Source organism: Netta rufina (assembly GCF_964035555.1).
Source record: "Netta rufina genome assembly, chromosome: 12".
In the NCBI taxonomy this organism is placed as follows: domain Eukaryota; kingdom Metazoa; phylum Chordata; class Aves; order Anseriformes; family Anatidae; genus Netta; species Netta rufina.
Genome location: NC_140135.1, coordinates 3,712,754 through 3,728,121, shown reverse-complemented (window position 1 = coordinate 3,728,121; position 15,368 = coordinate 3,712,754). Strand labels below are relative to the sequence as shown.

At 37.7% G+C, this 15,368-nt stretch overlaps 1 protein-coding gene across 2 annotated transcripts in view; it reads right to left on the bottom strand.

Annotated features, from left to right (window-relative positions):
• Positions 1-15,368, bottom strand: part of COL4A5 (collagen type IV alpha 5 chain) — a gene marked incomplete at its 5' end in the record, with an annotated part of 83,613 nt that overhangs the window by 10,547 nt on the left and 57,698 nt on the right. The window contains 11 exons of one of the 2 annotated variants that reach the window (XM_084294014.1): positions 1,694-1,885; positions 2,709-2,759; positions 3,336-3,434; positions 3,975-4,055; positions 5,331-5,457; positions 7,225-7,364; positions 8,137-8,226; positions 9,204-9,302; positions 10,484-10,633; positions 11,638-11,727; positions 12,590-12,757. In XM_084294014.1, coding sequence (XP_084150140.1) covers positions 1,694-1,885; positions 2,709-2,759; positions 3,336-3,434; positions 3,975-4,055; positions 5,331-5,457; positions 7,225-7,364; positions 8,137-8,226; positions 9,204-9,302; positions 10,484-10,633; positions 11,638-11,727; positions 12,590-12,757 — 1,287 coding nt within the window. The remainder of the gene's footprint in view (positions 1-1,693; positions 1,886-2,708; positions 2,760-3,335; positions 3,435-3,974; positions 4,056-5,330; positions 5,458-7,224; positions 7,365-8,136; positions 8,227-9,203; positions 9,303-10,483; positions 10,634-11,637; positions 11,728-12,589; positions 12,758-15,368) is intronic. The other variant, XM_084294015.1, reaches the window with a different exon arrangement.

The following is a 15,368-nucleotide window of genomic DNA, read 5'->3' as shown; positions in this document are numbered from 1 at the left end:
GTATGCAAAACACCAAACTATTATTATTCATTGCAATGAAAACTAGACATATGGAATAACAGCAATGTTATGTTGCCCTGGAAATTGACTTCATTTTATCATTGATTAATCAATCCCTCCCAACATCATCTATCCAAATGTGTTTTAGGGGCAACCCAGCTGAAGTCAGAGTGCTTTACTATGTTTGACCTCATTGCTTTTGCTAATCTTAGAATATACCCAGAAGTCAACAACAAACAGTATACGAATACAGCTTCTGTTTTTATTTATGTCCCTGGAAGGGGAGTAATTTGACAGCCAGACAACTGCTTTTATGACTAGCTGCCTTATGTTGAAACGTTACAAAAATCAGCATTTCAACAATAGACTGTGTTATCATTTGAAACAAAAGGCTAGAGTGCTGATTGTACCAGAACTGTAATAATAGTTTGGTTTGTCCACATTAGTTCACGCATAACTGAGCGAAACAAATGCTTTACTTTATTCATTGCATGCAACAAAAATGGAAATCAGAGAAAGAAAGAGAGAAAGAGAGAGAACATGGCTGAGCAGAACTTCACTGGCTGTTGTGTTTTTTTTTCTCCAATGCTCATAAAACTACACAAAATGAGTACCACTACTCCTCTGCTTCCCCATTCAATTTGAGTCAGTAACCACCCAATTCATACAGAAAAGTGTAAACAGGATGAGAAGCTTCAGAAAAACAGCAATGCTACAGCAGAGCATAGAATCTCAATTAGTAGTTTTATTAAACATCAGGAGATGCTTAGCTGGTTTACTGTTTGTTTGTTTTGTTTTTTTTTAAAAGGTATCAGAATCAAGCCTGAGGAAAAAAAAGGGATCTTAAATTCTTCCCAAGTATTCCCTGTAAAACTAAATTATCCCTTGATATCTAAAGTGAAAAACACACGTGTGGCAGCTATTTTACAAATACACCAGCTCAAGACTGACTTTCCGCAAACAAATCTTTGAACAACAGAAAAATCTGAGGTCAGAGTTTGAGAATGCAAATAAATTGAGGGCAACAAACATTTTATGACAAAAATCAAATTCTAAAACAAGCAAGGAAGTTGCTCAGCTATGTTAACTCAGCATGGTGAGTTTTTCATTCCCAGAATTAGTTGGTGCAGGAACAAAATGCAAACGTGGAATGGAAAGATGAACACAGCATGATGGTGCACTGAATCCAAGGGAGCCACATGACACAATGGAGCAATGACTTATGTTACATGACCTGAGGATGAAGAGGCAGCTATCCAATTTGATCATGCTGTGATGCTAACGTGAATTTGATTTTCATGACTCTTAAAATGATGGATTTGTTACTTTTGTTTTTTTTTTTGTGTGTGTGCGATGACATTTGCAGGATTGTCACATGATCAGCAAAGGTATCAGATGTTCAAAAGGCGGTATCGTGCTCGCTAGATGATTTCTGTGACAGCATGCGGAGAATCTCACATTTATTAAAATATGTTTTTGCTGCCAGGTATCAGAAACGAATAGAAACTGAGGATGTTTTATTTTTAGATACTGTCACTTTTGGCAACAAAATCCTCTGGTTGCCCATAAATACTTAAGACCTATGCCATGAGGCTTGAACTTACCATCCAAATAAATTGACAAAGTCTAAACACTGATAACCTAGCAGCAAAATGCAAAAGTACTTGCAGATGTTGGTGGGTATGGATCACACTCTTACCTGGTCTTCCTGGAACACCTGGTGGGCCAGGGCTACCTTTAGGACCTTCCAGAGGTGGCCCTGGTAATCCTGGTGGACCTGGTGGACCCTGTAGGCCAGGGAATCCTTGGAAACCTGGTTCTCCCTTCAGACCTGGAAGTCCAGGTGGTCCTGGTGGGCCAGGTAACCCCAGTTCACCTTTTTGCCCTGTAAAACCAAACAGCCGTATTTATGAATACTGTTACAAACTGGTATGTGGAAATGTCAGTTTGCAGAGCTATTTCTCTCTCTTGATTAAGAAAGTGCAAGTCTGGCCACAACTCATCTCATTTTTGGAGTGAGAAAGTATAAAAATCGAACTAACAAATTCAGAAAAGAATTGGGGCCAATAATTCTTGCAGGAGAAAGTGCTATAGCTTTTGAAATATTAAAAGATCTTACAAAGTCTCGCTTTACTACTCAGTGACACTAATTTATAATCATCCTCTGAGTTTATGAACCTACGAACAATGCTTTTCATGAGCTTTATATACCTGCAAAGAAGTATTAATATTGAATATTGTGAATATTAAGACTTCGTTATTTTTTGGAGACACCACTGAAAGTTAAGGAGTGCAAAATTTTCAAATACATTTAGGGAATTTAGGAACACACTACTGGAAAGTAATACAACGTAGATTGTAAAGTTGCTTTTGAAAATATAGCAGACATTTTCAAAGCAGCTTCTGGTGTAGGAATGCTTTATTTACTGAGACAGATCAGCAAATTTCCACAAAATGCAGTAGACTCAATTGTCCTGGGTGGATTTATTTTGTCTGTATAATTCTAAGTTACAAAATTCAACTCATTAATGAGTGTCTTTATTACCCTGGTTAGCTGAAAATGATCTACCGTGGAAGAAAAAAAAAAAAAAGTTCTTTCTTTTCTATATTCATTTGTCGCAGAAGAAACTTTTTTTTTTTTTTTTAAATAATGTGTACAGACAATTTCCATTGACGTTTTTAAAACAAAGAACAGCAAGAAACTCTACCTGATAATCCTGGGAGTCCTGGAGGTCCTGGGCGCCCAAAACCTGGTAGACCTGAAAAGAGACGGTTTCATTTAATAACGCACATTTAGATTTCAAGTCTCCAGGAATAGGAATACAAGGCTGCAAAGGATGGAAGTGCAGTTCATCTAAATCTCTGATTACTTTAGACTAACAGGATTCTTATTTACTCCCAGAGTCCACACTAAAGCTAGAGATTTTACTTCAAAATGTATCTGTGACTTTCATAAATATTTCCATCCCTTCCCAAGACGCTCTTTCAGACTTTGTGGTTTAATATATTTGCATTTCTGGTAGGGGTTCTCATTTTAGGGCAGACATTATGCCATTAGGTCATTCTGTAACTGAGCTGAAGCAGTACAGGTACCACTGAATACAAGAATAAGGCTTCATGCTGAATTCATGGAATAAAACTCCAAGAGCTTCTTTGAATTCTTCTACTGTGCTTCACAGGCAACTTGGCAGCATCCTTTGTGAACCATTCAGCAGCTGGGAACCACAGAAGCAATTTTGAAGGTGCATGGGTAGTTACCAGAAAAATGGAATAGAGAAAGCAGGATATCACAGCGGAGACTGAAAAGGAGAAAACAAGAACAAAGGACAGCTAACCTGGCTCGCCCTTCTGACCAGCTGGTCCAGGGATGCCATCTCGACCAGGCTGACCCTTTTCCCCTGGAGGACCAGGAGGGCCAGGACGACCAATATCACCTAAAAGGAGTATACAACACATTAGGACAGTAATGGCTAACCTGCAATAAAATAAAATAAAAAGCACACATCCCCTGAATCTTGAAGCGTGACAATGTAATATCAAATTTACAAGGGTGTAATCTTAAAATTAAAACCTCTCTATCTCTCCCCTGACAATTTAGAAAAGACATTTCAGCCCATGACCTTTTAAGCAGTTAACTAAAAATAATATAAAGCTTTTCTTTAGCATAAATTGGAACTTTTCCCCTATAGAAGGAGGTTAGACCACTGGAATACACAAACAAAGCTGGTAAATACTGAAGCAGTTAGCTACTTGCTTCAGTGGCTTATGATTACAACAGCAGTCAAAAGCTGTGAAAAACAAGTTAAAACTTTTCTGTTTCAGTGTTTCAGTGAAATGAGTGTGCACAATGGTGTTTGAGCATCTATGTACACATTAGATAGATTTTCACCACATTAAAAAGAAGAAAGGAAGTGGCTTCATGTGTTACACTTTTCACAGAAGCAGCTGACCTCTGCAGCACTGCTCATGCTCACCTACTGGCCCAGGTGGTCCAGGCAGACCAGGGTTACCCGGAGGCCCCTCGATACCTTTTGGTCCTGGAATTCCAGGCGTGCCTGTAAAATACAGACATTTCAATTAAAACATTGGCATTTTAGCAGATTTTGAAACACTATAAGCTGAGATGCCCTGAGCAATAAATCAGCTAATTGTATCAAGATACTGCATTTATGCCCATTTTGCAGATTTAGAGCTGATCAAGGAGATAAACTATAAAGCAAAGAATGTACAAAACCAGAACGTACTACTATGACTGTCCTTACTGTTAATTTGAAAGCTCTTAATTGCTGAGTGCCAGTGGCTGAGGAACAGTCAGTCTGGCAGTCTGTTAGAAAATAACCATTCTAGAGACAAGTATTACTTGTTGACAAAAAGTGCAGGCATTATGAACTATGGCTGGCCAGTCCTTCCCCAACCCTCTTTTCCTTCATTGAAAAAGGATCTTAAGAAAAATGGTCTTAGTATTTATAACTGATTCTTACCTCTACTGCATGAACTGAGTGGGAGGTAGAAAAAATGATTAACCTGTTGGAACATGTCTGCTCTGAACATCATCTGAGCCTGATCAAGGTAGTACCCGAATACACCATTTTGACTGTTCACAGTTTTTGAGGCATGACACAGGTTAAATACTTTCAGGTTCACAGCCAGGTTTTTGTTTTCTGCTAAGCTTCTTGCTGCCATGACTACACTATTATAAATTCCCTGATTTCCTATGTTAAAGAAAGCTCAAGCATGCTTGCAGAACAGCCTTTATCGCTACAAGTACAGCATAGGCAAAAACCTTGCTTTTTTAAGCTATATTTAGGATATCTGTAAATTGAGAAGTGAAAGAACTGACATTTATCATCCATGAACAATCTCTATTAATATTTCCAGTGAAGAGTACAAAATCTAACTTCATTATGTTTCAGAAAGATTTCTCTTTATAACATTTTTTTAGACAATAAACACGATAAAAAGCCCAGCTTTCCTGATTACACTTTTTTCTCTTTACTGATTCACGAAGGAAAAACAGAGCCAAACACAGGTATTTTGTGGGTCAGGAGAGGAGAATACAACCACTGTAGGGAGTGGAAAGCATTGGCTCACACAACTATTACCTCCCCTCAAAGCAGATGGGTGATTTCAGAAGGCAGTCTGAAGTGATGCATTCACACACTTACACTTGCAGTGACAGTTCCAACAGCACAAAGCTTAGAAACACCAGATTGCTAGAAACTTTTGAGAGAAGCTGCAGCCCTCCACCAATTACCCACTGTGTTTAGATATATATATACACCAATATAAAAGAGCAAGAGGGAGAAAAAAAAAATTCTGTTCAGAATTACCTGGGAATCCAGGAAGGCCTGGCTCTCCTTTTGCACCTGGATTGCCTGGCAGTCCAGGCAAACCAGGATTTCCAGCTACACCTTTACTGCCTGGACTGCCCGGGTATCCAGGCAAACCAAGATCACCCTGGAAAACATTAAGCAGAAATAAGAAGCCAGTCTTTGTAGGATGAGTAATTAATTTTTGTAAGTTCCCAGTCTTACCATCACAAAAAGGCCACCATTATATTGTGCACATTTCTTCTTACTTCCAGTTAATGTTAACAATCTCACAAAAAATGAGTTGCAAATAGCATATACAAAGAATTTAACAGTTTCCCCCTTCAATTCGTATATATACTGTATCATAGCTTTTCTTCAAAAGGAGCATACATTAAACAAAAACAACACAAAACCAAAACAAACCACCACAAAACAGAATTATTCTCTTTTCTTGCAGAATAGTCAGATTTTTAGTCTTTGACAGTGGAGTTTAATTTTGAATGTAACCAGAAAAACGTCACTGCTGTATCTCAATCATACAGCACCTCGATGTTGTATCAACATTTTCAGTTTGCCAGTAGAGCTTTCTCTTAAGCAAATCTTCAACTTCTATTAAGAGAACCAAGCACTTTCTAGATCTTTGATACTAGTGATGATGTAAGTGAGAAAGGAAAGTCAAATTATTTTGCACACACCTCTGCAATCCTGATGCATTCCTATTTAATTCTACACTGTTATGCTCACATGCCAGTTCATCTATTGGGCTTTCCTAGATGTTTTAGAAGTTTGACATTCAAAAACCCTAGACAACTTTAAAAGTTTTAGCCATAAACAAATGTTAAATCTTAAAGGTTATTTGGGTTACCAATGTTTTGAACAGTATGTGTATAATGTTTGAACAGAAGGAACAGTAATTAAAGCATTTTAAAGTAGAAGAAAATGGCGTCTCCTCTGAATTTACACATAATGATGTATGTGACAATTAGAAAATGAACAAAAAACAGAAGTTTGGTCTATAAAATCTACCAAAAAGTTGGTCTATGGCTTTTGACAGTCTTGACAGACCCACATAATATTTTCAACATGTTTAAGGTCACCTGTTATTTACCTAGCTGTAGGGATTTAAAAGCAATCTTCTACTCCCTATTGTGGTTTATTCTCTGCCCAAGCTGTACAATCTCCCTAGAGCATCAAAACTACTTTCACAACAAAACCAAGAGGATCATGGCACTAGCTGGAAAATAAGCAGCACATTTTAAGAAGCCAAGATTCTTTGACTCGGCAGTAACCCGTGATAATGCAGAAATAAAAAAGAAATCTGTGGAGCTTTAACTATGCATTGTTTTTGCTAAATTAATTGCTATTCAACATCAGTTATAAGGTATCAGTGAAGTCTACTAGATATTCCATTTCTGTCACTTTTTTGTGGGTGACAGAAAGGAAGATATAGGCAAGTGTTAGTACAAGTGTTTTACAAATTTTAATCAGCATTAAACATGATATATCAATTCCTTGGTAATTTATTCTTAAGTGCGTATTGTTTTAACTTTTTTCTAGAATTAGCTGCTTCATGAGACGTAGGAACAAAAATACTCACTGTATAATTCCCTATCAACTATCAAAATGTCAGCAGGTATCAATGTAAACGAGGCTACTAATTGAACACAATTTGGAAGGTCAGGTAAACAGTCTTCTGCTCTAACCAGATTGAACGTTATATGAATGTTTTCACCAGTAAAATTAGAAATTTTTGCTCCCACCTGAAAATGACTACAGGAAATCCTGCTTGTTATAAATACATTTACATACATATTTGTCATTATACATATCATATATTAAAATATAGTTAAAAAATCAACACAGAATCTGATTTTCTCATTTAATTTTCTATTGAAGAATTTTGGAAACATACCTTTGGACCGGGGAGACCAGGAATACCAATGCTTGAAAGTCCAGGGTCACCTTTCTCCCCTTTCAATCCAGGAAATCCAGCAGGCCCAGGCTGCCCTGGACGTCCTGCTATTCCTTGGCTGCCTTTAATCCCTGGGGGACCTGTCCAAAATATAAGATGCAAGTTTTATAAACATAAACAAACTTCTGCAGTGGTTTAGAGAAATCACTCAAATTATACCCATTCATCAACTGAACTAGAAAGAACCAACAGTATCACTGGTTGATTTTGAATACTTAATGTGTGTGTTGTCTTTTTTTGTTTAACTAAAACTAAATCAATTATCTAAAATCTCTAAAAACTAAAACTAAAACAATTATCTAAAATCTCACAGCTTTTTCATGACACCTCTAAGATTTCTTTTTTCATTCTTAATTTACACAAATCCGAACACCTCCTTTTACTACCTAGGTACAATTTAACACTAGAATCCTCAGAAACTGAAAGTTTGTTTCAGCAGCCTTTCTAAAGAAATGAATTCACTTTGTCCTTCCCCTTTTATCATTCTATCTGATATCTCTCTACTAAAAGCTGGGTTTATCAATTTTTTTCTGAACTGTTTCATAGATTGGAGTCTGAGAAATCAGAAGATGACAATTACAAGACATAGATAATTCTACTTCTAGTTTTGCAAGTACTTTAAAATAGCACACATTTACAATATATGAGCTATTTGAATTTTCTGTTTTAATGGGTATTTCTGATTTCTTATGTACTACTTTAACAATGTGTACATAGGACTTTCAAATTCCCATTCAAGTATGTTATTAGGTACTGCACACAAGCAGGTCCACCTCAGTATCACAAAAATGATACAAAGCACTATGAAAAGCACTAGCCAAGATGGTGTAAAATACAAGCCTGGTAACTAACCTGGAAGGCCCATCTCTCCCATGGCACCTTTTAACCCTGGAGGTCCTGTTGGTCCTGGCTGCCCAGGAAGCCCCGTGTCTCCTTTGATGCCTAGGAAAGTTGTGGGTTTAGTTAATTAATGACAATAATTAAAATTTTCTGGTATTTATGTGTTGTCATACAAATATGCCTGCCATCTAATTACAAAGGCAATGGATTTTGAGTTGGTTTAGGCCTCAAACTTCTTCTACATGCTTTTTCTCCATTTGTAGGGAAATTTTAAACTTCTTCAGTTCTGTGCCAGGACAGGACAACTTCTTCTCTGTTCTGAAGATTAGTCTGATGAAATGGGTCAAATCTCAGTCAATGATTTAGTAACCATCTGAAATAATTTAGAACCAGTGTGACTTGGTCTCCTGTGAATTGTTTTGCAGAATGAGCACATTATCTCTTCCTCATTTGCAATAGGTATTCAGGAGCTTTTATTAGGAAATTAAATGTAACCTACAATGCTCTAACTAGTTTGAGTCCTGGATGGTAAAAAAAAAAAAAAAAAAAAAAAAATCCCAAACCCCAACAAAGTTTTTAGAGCAAGACCTACATCAGACATAGTGAGCAAAGATTCAAGATTTCAGATTGTGTGATAGCTGTAGGAAAAAACACTGCAAGACAGAATTTGTTTTCTTGATCCCTGCAATTCTTGAAAGCAAAGATGCGACATCCAGAGAGCCTTCAAAATACATTCAATCAGCCATTTGCAAAGTGCAGGTATAATGATTAACAATTTAAGAAATGAAGGTAAAAAGAACATGCACGTCCGGTTGGCAAATCCTGCAGTCTTGTTGCTTACTCAAGCAACAAGCACTTATCCAGTCATCCTACAGATATTCCTAATGTCTTTTAGGAGGAAAGAGCTCAAAGCATGCTGTTTGGATAATGATTTTAACAGCCCCAAACTGTGCTGCAGCTCTAAGTGTAAATCCAAATGCTTTGCTTAGATATGCCTGGATTAACATCCCAATCCCATGGTATAAAAATGCATGAAATGTTTTTACATAGCAAAACTATCCAAGACCTGGTTTACTTACCTGGCAACCCTGGTGCACCTGGGGGACCACTAAGTCCTGGTGGTCCTGGGTCACCTTGGAGACCTTGATAACCTTTCTGCCCTGATAGACCAGGAATACCTTAAAGAAAAACATATATTTCATTATTATTATTACTACTTCTACTATATATTTGCTTTTCTGCTAGATGATCAGATATTTACATGTGTGAATAAAAATCCAAACAGGGATTTTTCTTCAGTAAACATAATTCCCCGTAGTTCTGGTAAGGAGAAGTATCATAGAACAAAAACATACTCTTTCTAGAAAGTGTAAAATGAGTACAAAATTGAAATAATATTCTGTAAGTAGGAGAAAAAGCAAATTTCTGACTAATGCTAATACAATTCACTCAGAAGGGACTCTTTGGATGAGCAGACTCTATGCTAACCTCTGTATATTCATTCAGATTATTTATGTTTAATTTCATTCAGATTATGTTAATGTTTAATTACATTACTACACCAAAAGCACTTTGGGATTGAGCCATTACAAAATGTAACACAGGTATTTTGGCAGATTTTTACAGATACCATGTGGTTTTAATCCCATACAATAAATTTGTGCTGGCACAGTTAAGTCTGCCCTCTACAGCTCTCGCTTAACAGAGAAAAAATAAAAAGGCAGGTGTCTTAGGAGCTTACCTAGGCTTTGCAGAAATTAATACAATAGATAAATTAGCATAATCACGGCTGGGCCAACATTAGAGAAAGGCATTCTAGTTCTCTCAAGGGTAGAATATTTTTACTCTTCTCAAGACAAAATTAGAGTCCACAGGAGACATCAGAGCACTTGAGGGGATAAGGGAGGGGGAGTAGAAACACAAGCCAGAGAGAAAACAGACTTGAGTGAACTCAGAAAACCTTCCACGCTTAACCCGCATCCTGAGGTGACACACACACAGATGGCATTCTGCTCAGCTGAGGGTGAGTTTACAGAGACACCCAAAGGGAGAATTTGGAGGTGATGCATGAGTAGATGACCTCTTCAAGTCCATCCTACAAGGCAAAGCCCCAGTGGCCTGAGACAGCAGGAATGCAGCTAGCGCAGCAGCAATGACAATGATCTCTCACTGTGCTTCAGAATAGTATTTAGAAGACTCAATCCTAATCCTGGTGAGAGCACTTTAGTGCCTCTACACAGAGTACCTTGGTCATAGAACTCCTTAAAAGTGCAGCCTAAATTAAGAGAACCTTATTTCACCTCCTTGTTCTGAGTATTTTTTCTGTAAAAAATACAGACCCACATGCAAAATTCTGTACCTGGAACACCTGGCTCGCCTTTTTCTCCTTTTGCTCCTAGTTGTTTTGGATCAATTTTTCCAGGTGGACCTGGCAGGCCTGCTTCACCTTTGATGCCTTTCTGTCCTACCGGTCCAGGAGGCCCAGGTGGGCCAGGTAATCCATTATTACCTACAGGAGGTAAGACAACAAATGGGAACAATACAGTCCATAAGGTAGACTAATATATTTCTAATCCTTTTTCTTACATAGGTTGGCCATGATTTATTCATGAAGTCTGAACCCACTGAATGATCAGTCAGTTTATGCAGGGTTCTCCACAGCATCTCAAGCCTTGGAACAACTGTAGGTGGAGTGTGTGGGGATGTCTGCATGCTGCAAGAAGGCAGTATGTCAGCTCTGGACAGCCCAGAGGAACCAGCTGTGTGTGAACCTCATTGAGAGAGCTCCAAGAGCTCCACCACACTGTACCAATAGAACAGAGGAGTTGCAACGGCTACAGCAGCTTTGGATTCACAGCCCCATTGTTCTATGGAGATGACTCTTTTCTTATTTATTTTTTTTAACCACACTCCTCCAAAATTCATCTCCAAAAAGGGGGTTGGAAGAATGTAGCTAGAACACACTTCTCTGTGATACTTACAGACCTGATTGGGAATGACGCCATAACCAAAAGCTATCAATGTTCTTCTTTCTGCTGCTTGAGCAGAACTTAATTCAGAAATAATGCTCTACTTGGGCACCATCAATCCAAAGATAACTTTTTAAAAATAGCTAACATTGCGTGACATCAATTAAAAAAAAAAAAAAAAAGTGACTTAATCACAGAATCACAGAACTGTAGGGGTTGGAAGGGACCTCGAAAGATCATCGGGTCCAACCCCCCTGCCAAAGCAGGTTCCTCAGAGCAGGCTGCCCAGGTAGGCGTCCAGACAGGCCTTGAATATCTCCAGAGAAGGAGACTCCACAGCCTCCCTAGGCAGCCTGTTCCAATGCTCTGTCACCTTCACGGAGGGTGCTATGGGTTAAAACTGCAAAGGAATTACGAATATCAGTACTGTTGAGAAGATAGTGCCTGTGGATCCCAGTAATTAATTGTAGATATTAGCATTATGAAGCTTTTTCCACACAGGACATTCTGTATTCTCTTCAGTGTAAAATAAAACAAACATTACCTTTTGAGCCAGGAAGGCCATTTCTTCCAGGAGTTCCTGGGGGGCCTGGAGGCCCAGGGGCTCCCATGACGCCCATCTCACCTTTGGCACCTGAACACATTGAATCACCATTGTCATTCAGAACACCCAAATCCATCAGTATCTACCTTTTCCCTGCATCACTATGCTATTATTAAACAGGCATATAGAGCCTGAACTATGTTTTAAGGAAATTATAAACACTTCACTGATCTAAATCAGAAAGAATACTCAAAAATGTTACCAATTTTTCCACAGCTAAGTCCTGGGAAGAAAATCAGTAGCACAGTGATCATTTCAGTAAAAAGCATATTTATACCTCCAATAAGTTTAGTCCCCAGGTTTGGAAAATAAATACTTGCTTGTAAGCAAACTTGAATTTAATTGAAATCCAAAAAGACAACTACAAATACAGTACTTTTAGAACCTTTTATATTACTCCTTTATCAAAAGACAGATTCTCAAAACTCATTTTGAGATTTCCCATCCAGAGGGAGAAACAGACTGCTATAACCGAAAACACTAACACAAAGAATAAGGAAATGAGTATTTAAAACTATATGCTGGATCCAATTGATTGCATTTCTCATAACTCCCTTTAAACAAATTTGATTTTTAAATTGTAGCATTGACTGGAAAACTATCACAAAAGGAAGTTGTTATAATGAAGATGATCAAAGTCATATTTGAAAGTTATGAAACAGTAACATGGAGAATATATGTGTCAAGTTAGAGAGAAGAGTGGAAAGGTGACACGGATTTTAATGCAAGAAATTATAATTAAAAAAAATCAACTATGAAATGTAATAGTTACATGCATCCAACTTTAAGTGAATAGAATAAACATTGAAGCTCTCTAAGCTGACATGTCCAAGCATAAAGAACATTTGGTTTTTGTCCAACTTTGATTTTTGTCCACAGGTAAAAAACTCACCTGGAAATCCAGGAATGCCATCCCGGCCTGGTGGTCCAGGTGAACCCTGAGGTCCTGGGAGGCCAGGGGGTCCTGGATAGCCTGGGGTTCCTTGGTCACCTGGAGGACCAGGAACATCAAAGCCTGGAGGACCTGGATCTCCTTTCTCACCTGGAACGCCTTGTAACCCTAGACAACATTGTTAAAACACAATCTTTTAGCAAAAAGTAAGGTAAAGCTGAAATCTCTCTCTCTCTGGACACGGTACTGTACAAACAGACAAGTTTTATCTGCAGTACGTTCCTAGCACTGATGAAAATCCTGCAATTCTTCTAAAACCATTTATTTTTTTAATTATGTCCCAGGCATTAAGGGCCATGTTCTCCTGAAGCTTCTCTTGAAGAGAAGCATTACTAAAATTTTACCAAACTGTAGTAAGTGCAGTTGAATAAATCCTCAAAAGGAAAAGAACAACTTTCTTCATTAGCCATTTAAGTCTGGTTAATAAAACAAGAAGCCAAGATTTTTTAGTCTGGCTTGTATTTTGTCTTTAAGTATAGAGAAATTCTTATATTTCCATTAATGATTCTATTTTATAGCATTCTAAGACAACATCAGCTCAATATTTTTGAAGGCTAGCATTCTGCATTGCATTACATTTCTCTGAGTGAAAAATATGAATTATCAAAATATGCTCAACATTGTTTAATACTAATGATATGGAGCTCGAGATGCTGCTGAAGCAACTGGGAAGCTTGTTTCCCTCCAGTGCACTGTAACAGTGATGGTACTCATTCTTGAAAGGTAGCAGACAAAAACTGATTTTTCTTAAATCTGAAGCTAAGAAAAGGCTTTGGTAAAGAAACCACAGTACCTGGGGAACCTGAGGTTCAAAAGCCAACGAGTTAGAGCTCATCAGGAAGTTGAGACAGGTATCAGTAAGGAGTTGTAATAGTCGTTAAGTTAGGAAACAAAATAAAGCACATAGAGATTAGAAAAAAAAAGGCAAACAAAAACTAAAACACTACCATAAAGTTACTGAAAACAAAAATACAAAAGTACAAAGAATACAACACTAATGCAGTAAGAGAAACCAGACTATAAGGAACCTTGGGGGATCTTGTTCAAAGCACAGCCACCATTGTACATAGAAACAAAAACACAAGTGAGGTATTTTCAAATATTGATGAAACATTCTTTGAAAAATTGGATTATTCCCTCTCCTTGTCTAGCCCTCTCTTCACAAGCGGGGAACAAGATTCTTCTGAACTCTTACATGAAACTGTAGCAGACACTGGCTTGGACACCTTTTGAACAGCAGAGTACATCCTACCAGTTAGCTTCTTGTTGATCTGCATCGTATGCCTGTAAAACCCTTCAAATAGGGATTTCCAAAAAGATTCTTCTACACACACACAAAACACTAAATATGTTTTTTCTTTCTTTGCTTGCTTTGTTTTGTTTTCCCAGACTTCTATTATTCAAATGTACATCTTTTTACTTGCAGAGATGGTATATTACATGTTACATGCCCTAGCATAATGTACTGGGATTATGACATTATGCCAAAACCTCATAAATAACCACAAGGAAGTATTGCTCTAACAGATGGGGCCCCCCATTCTCAATGGCATGAACAAACTTAGAAGTGATGTTTTCATGTGCTTTTTGCATGCTAAAAAGGCAGATCAAGTTTTCTTGACTGTATTTGACTTGTATTTGTTAATTATAAGCATGCTCCCTTTGGCAGCTGCTTACCACTGCATTAAACTATGGTGTCATGTGCCTGGAACTGCTTACTTTGCAGAGAAAAAACAATACCAGAGGATGGATAGGGATTGTATGTGTTATGTTTAAATGGGTCTCTACCAGCAAGTTGAAAAAAAAAAGTCGAAGTAACATTTACCCCAATAGTAGAACAAACTTAGTAATTAGCACGATAAAGATACTTAGCAAATATAAATTCATTGTGATTGAATTTCTGGTTTTCAAAAGTCTGACCATATCACAATTGGAGTAATATAGACAACACAATAAATTCTAGAGGAATTTGCCACACATTCCAAAAAAAAGAAAAAAAAAGAAGGTTGTTGAGTTACTACAAATTATTTTAAGAGGTGGTGCTGTAGAGAAAGGAAAATTTGAACAAGGAAAGCCACTCAAGAGTTTTCCAAACTACCTGAAAAACAGACCCCCAGAAACGTTACTCTACTGTTGTGTAAAGCAGCAGAATCAAAACAGAATTGTAAGACAAGAGGAAAGGGTTGGGATATAGGAATGGAAAGCACATTGTGCTGTCAAATGAAATAACGAGGACCACTCAAGTGGAGCTTCAGCCATGCACTAGATTTCAGAGCCACCATGCCATTAGTAGCCACTATGATTGGTCAGTACAAACATGAAGAGTGAAAATACAAGCAATTCAGCGCACTGACTCTACTAGTAATTCTGCATTTGTCAAAACTGATATTTTGCAGAATAAATCTGTGATCACATGAAATCAAGTTCTGGCCAATACCTGAAAAGATGTTAAAGAAGATAAAAGAACATGCATAGTATGAAACATTCAAACTAATACCATTCTAATACCTCTCCCCAGCAACACACACTTGAGTTGCCTTCTGTTTCCATTTAGCCTCAAAAGCAGCTTTCAGTTCAGGAGAGGTACGATAAGCACAGTAAGCCAGGTGAAGAACCTACCTGATGGCTCAGGAACCTTCTGTGCACATTTTTCAGACTCCTTCAGTCCATAGTTTTTTAACACTCAACATATTCAAGGCTTACTGATGCAGCAATCACA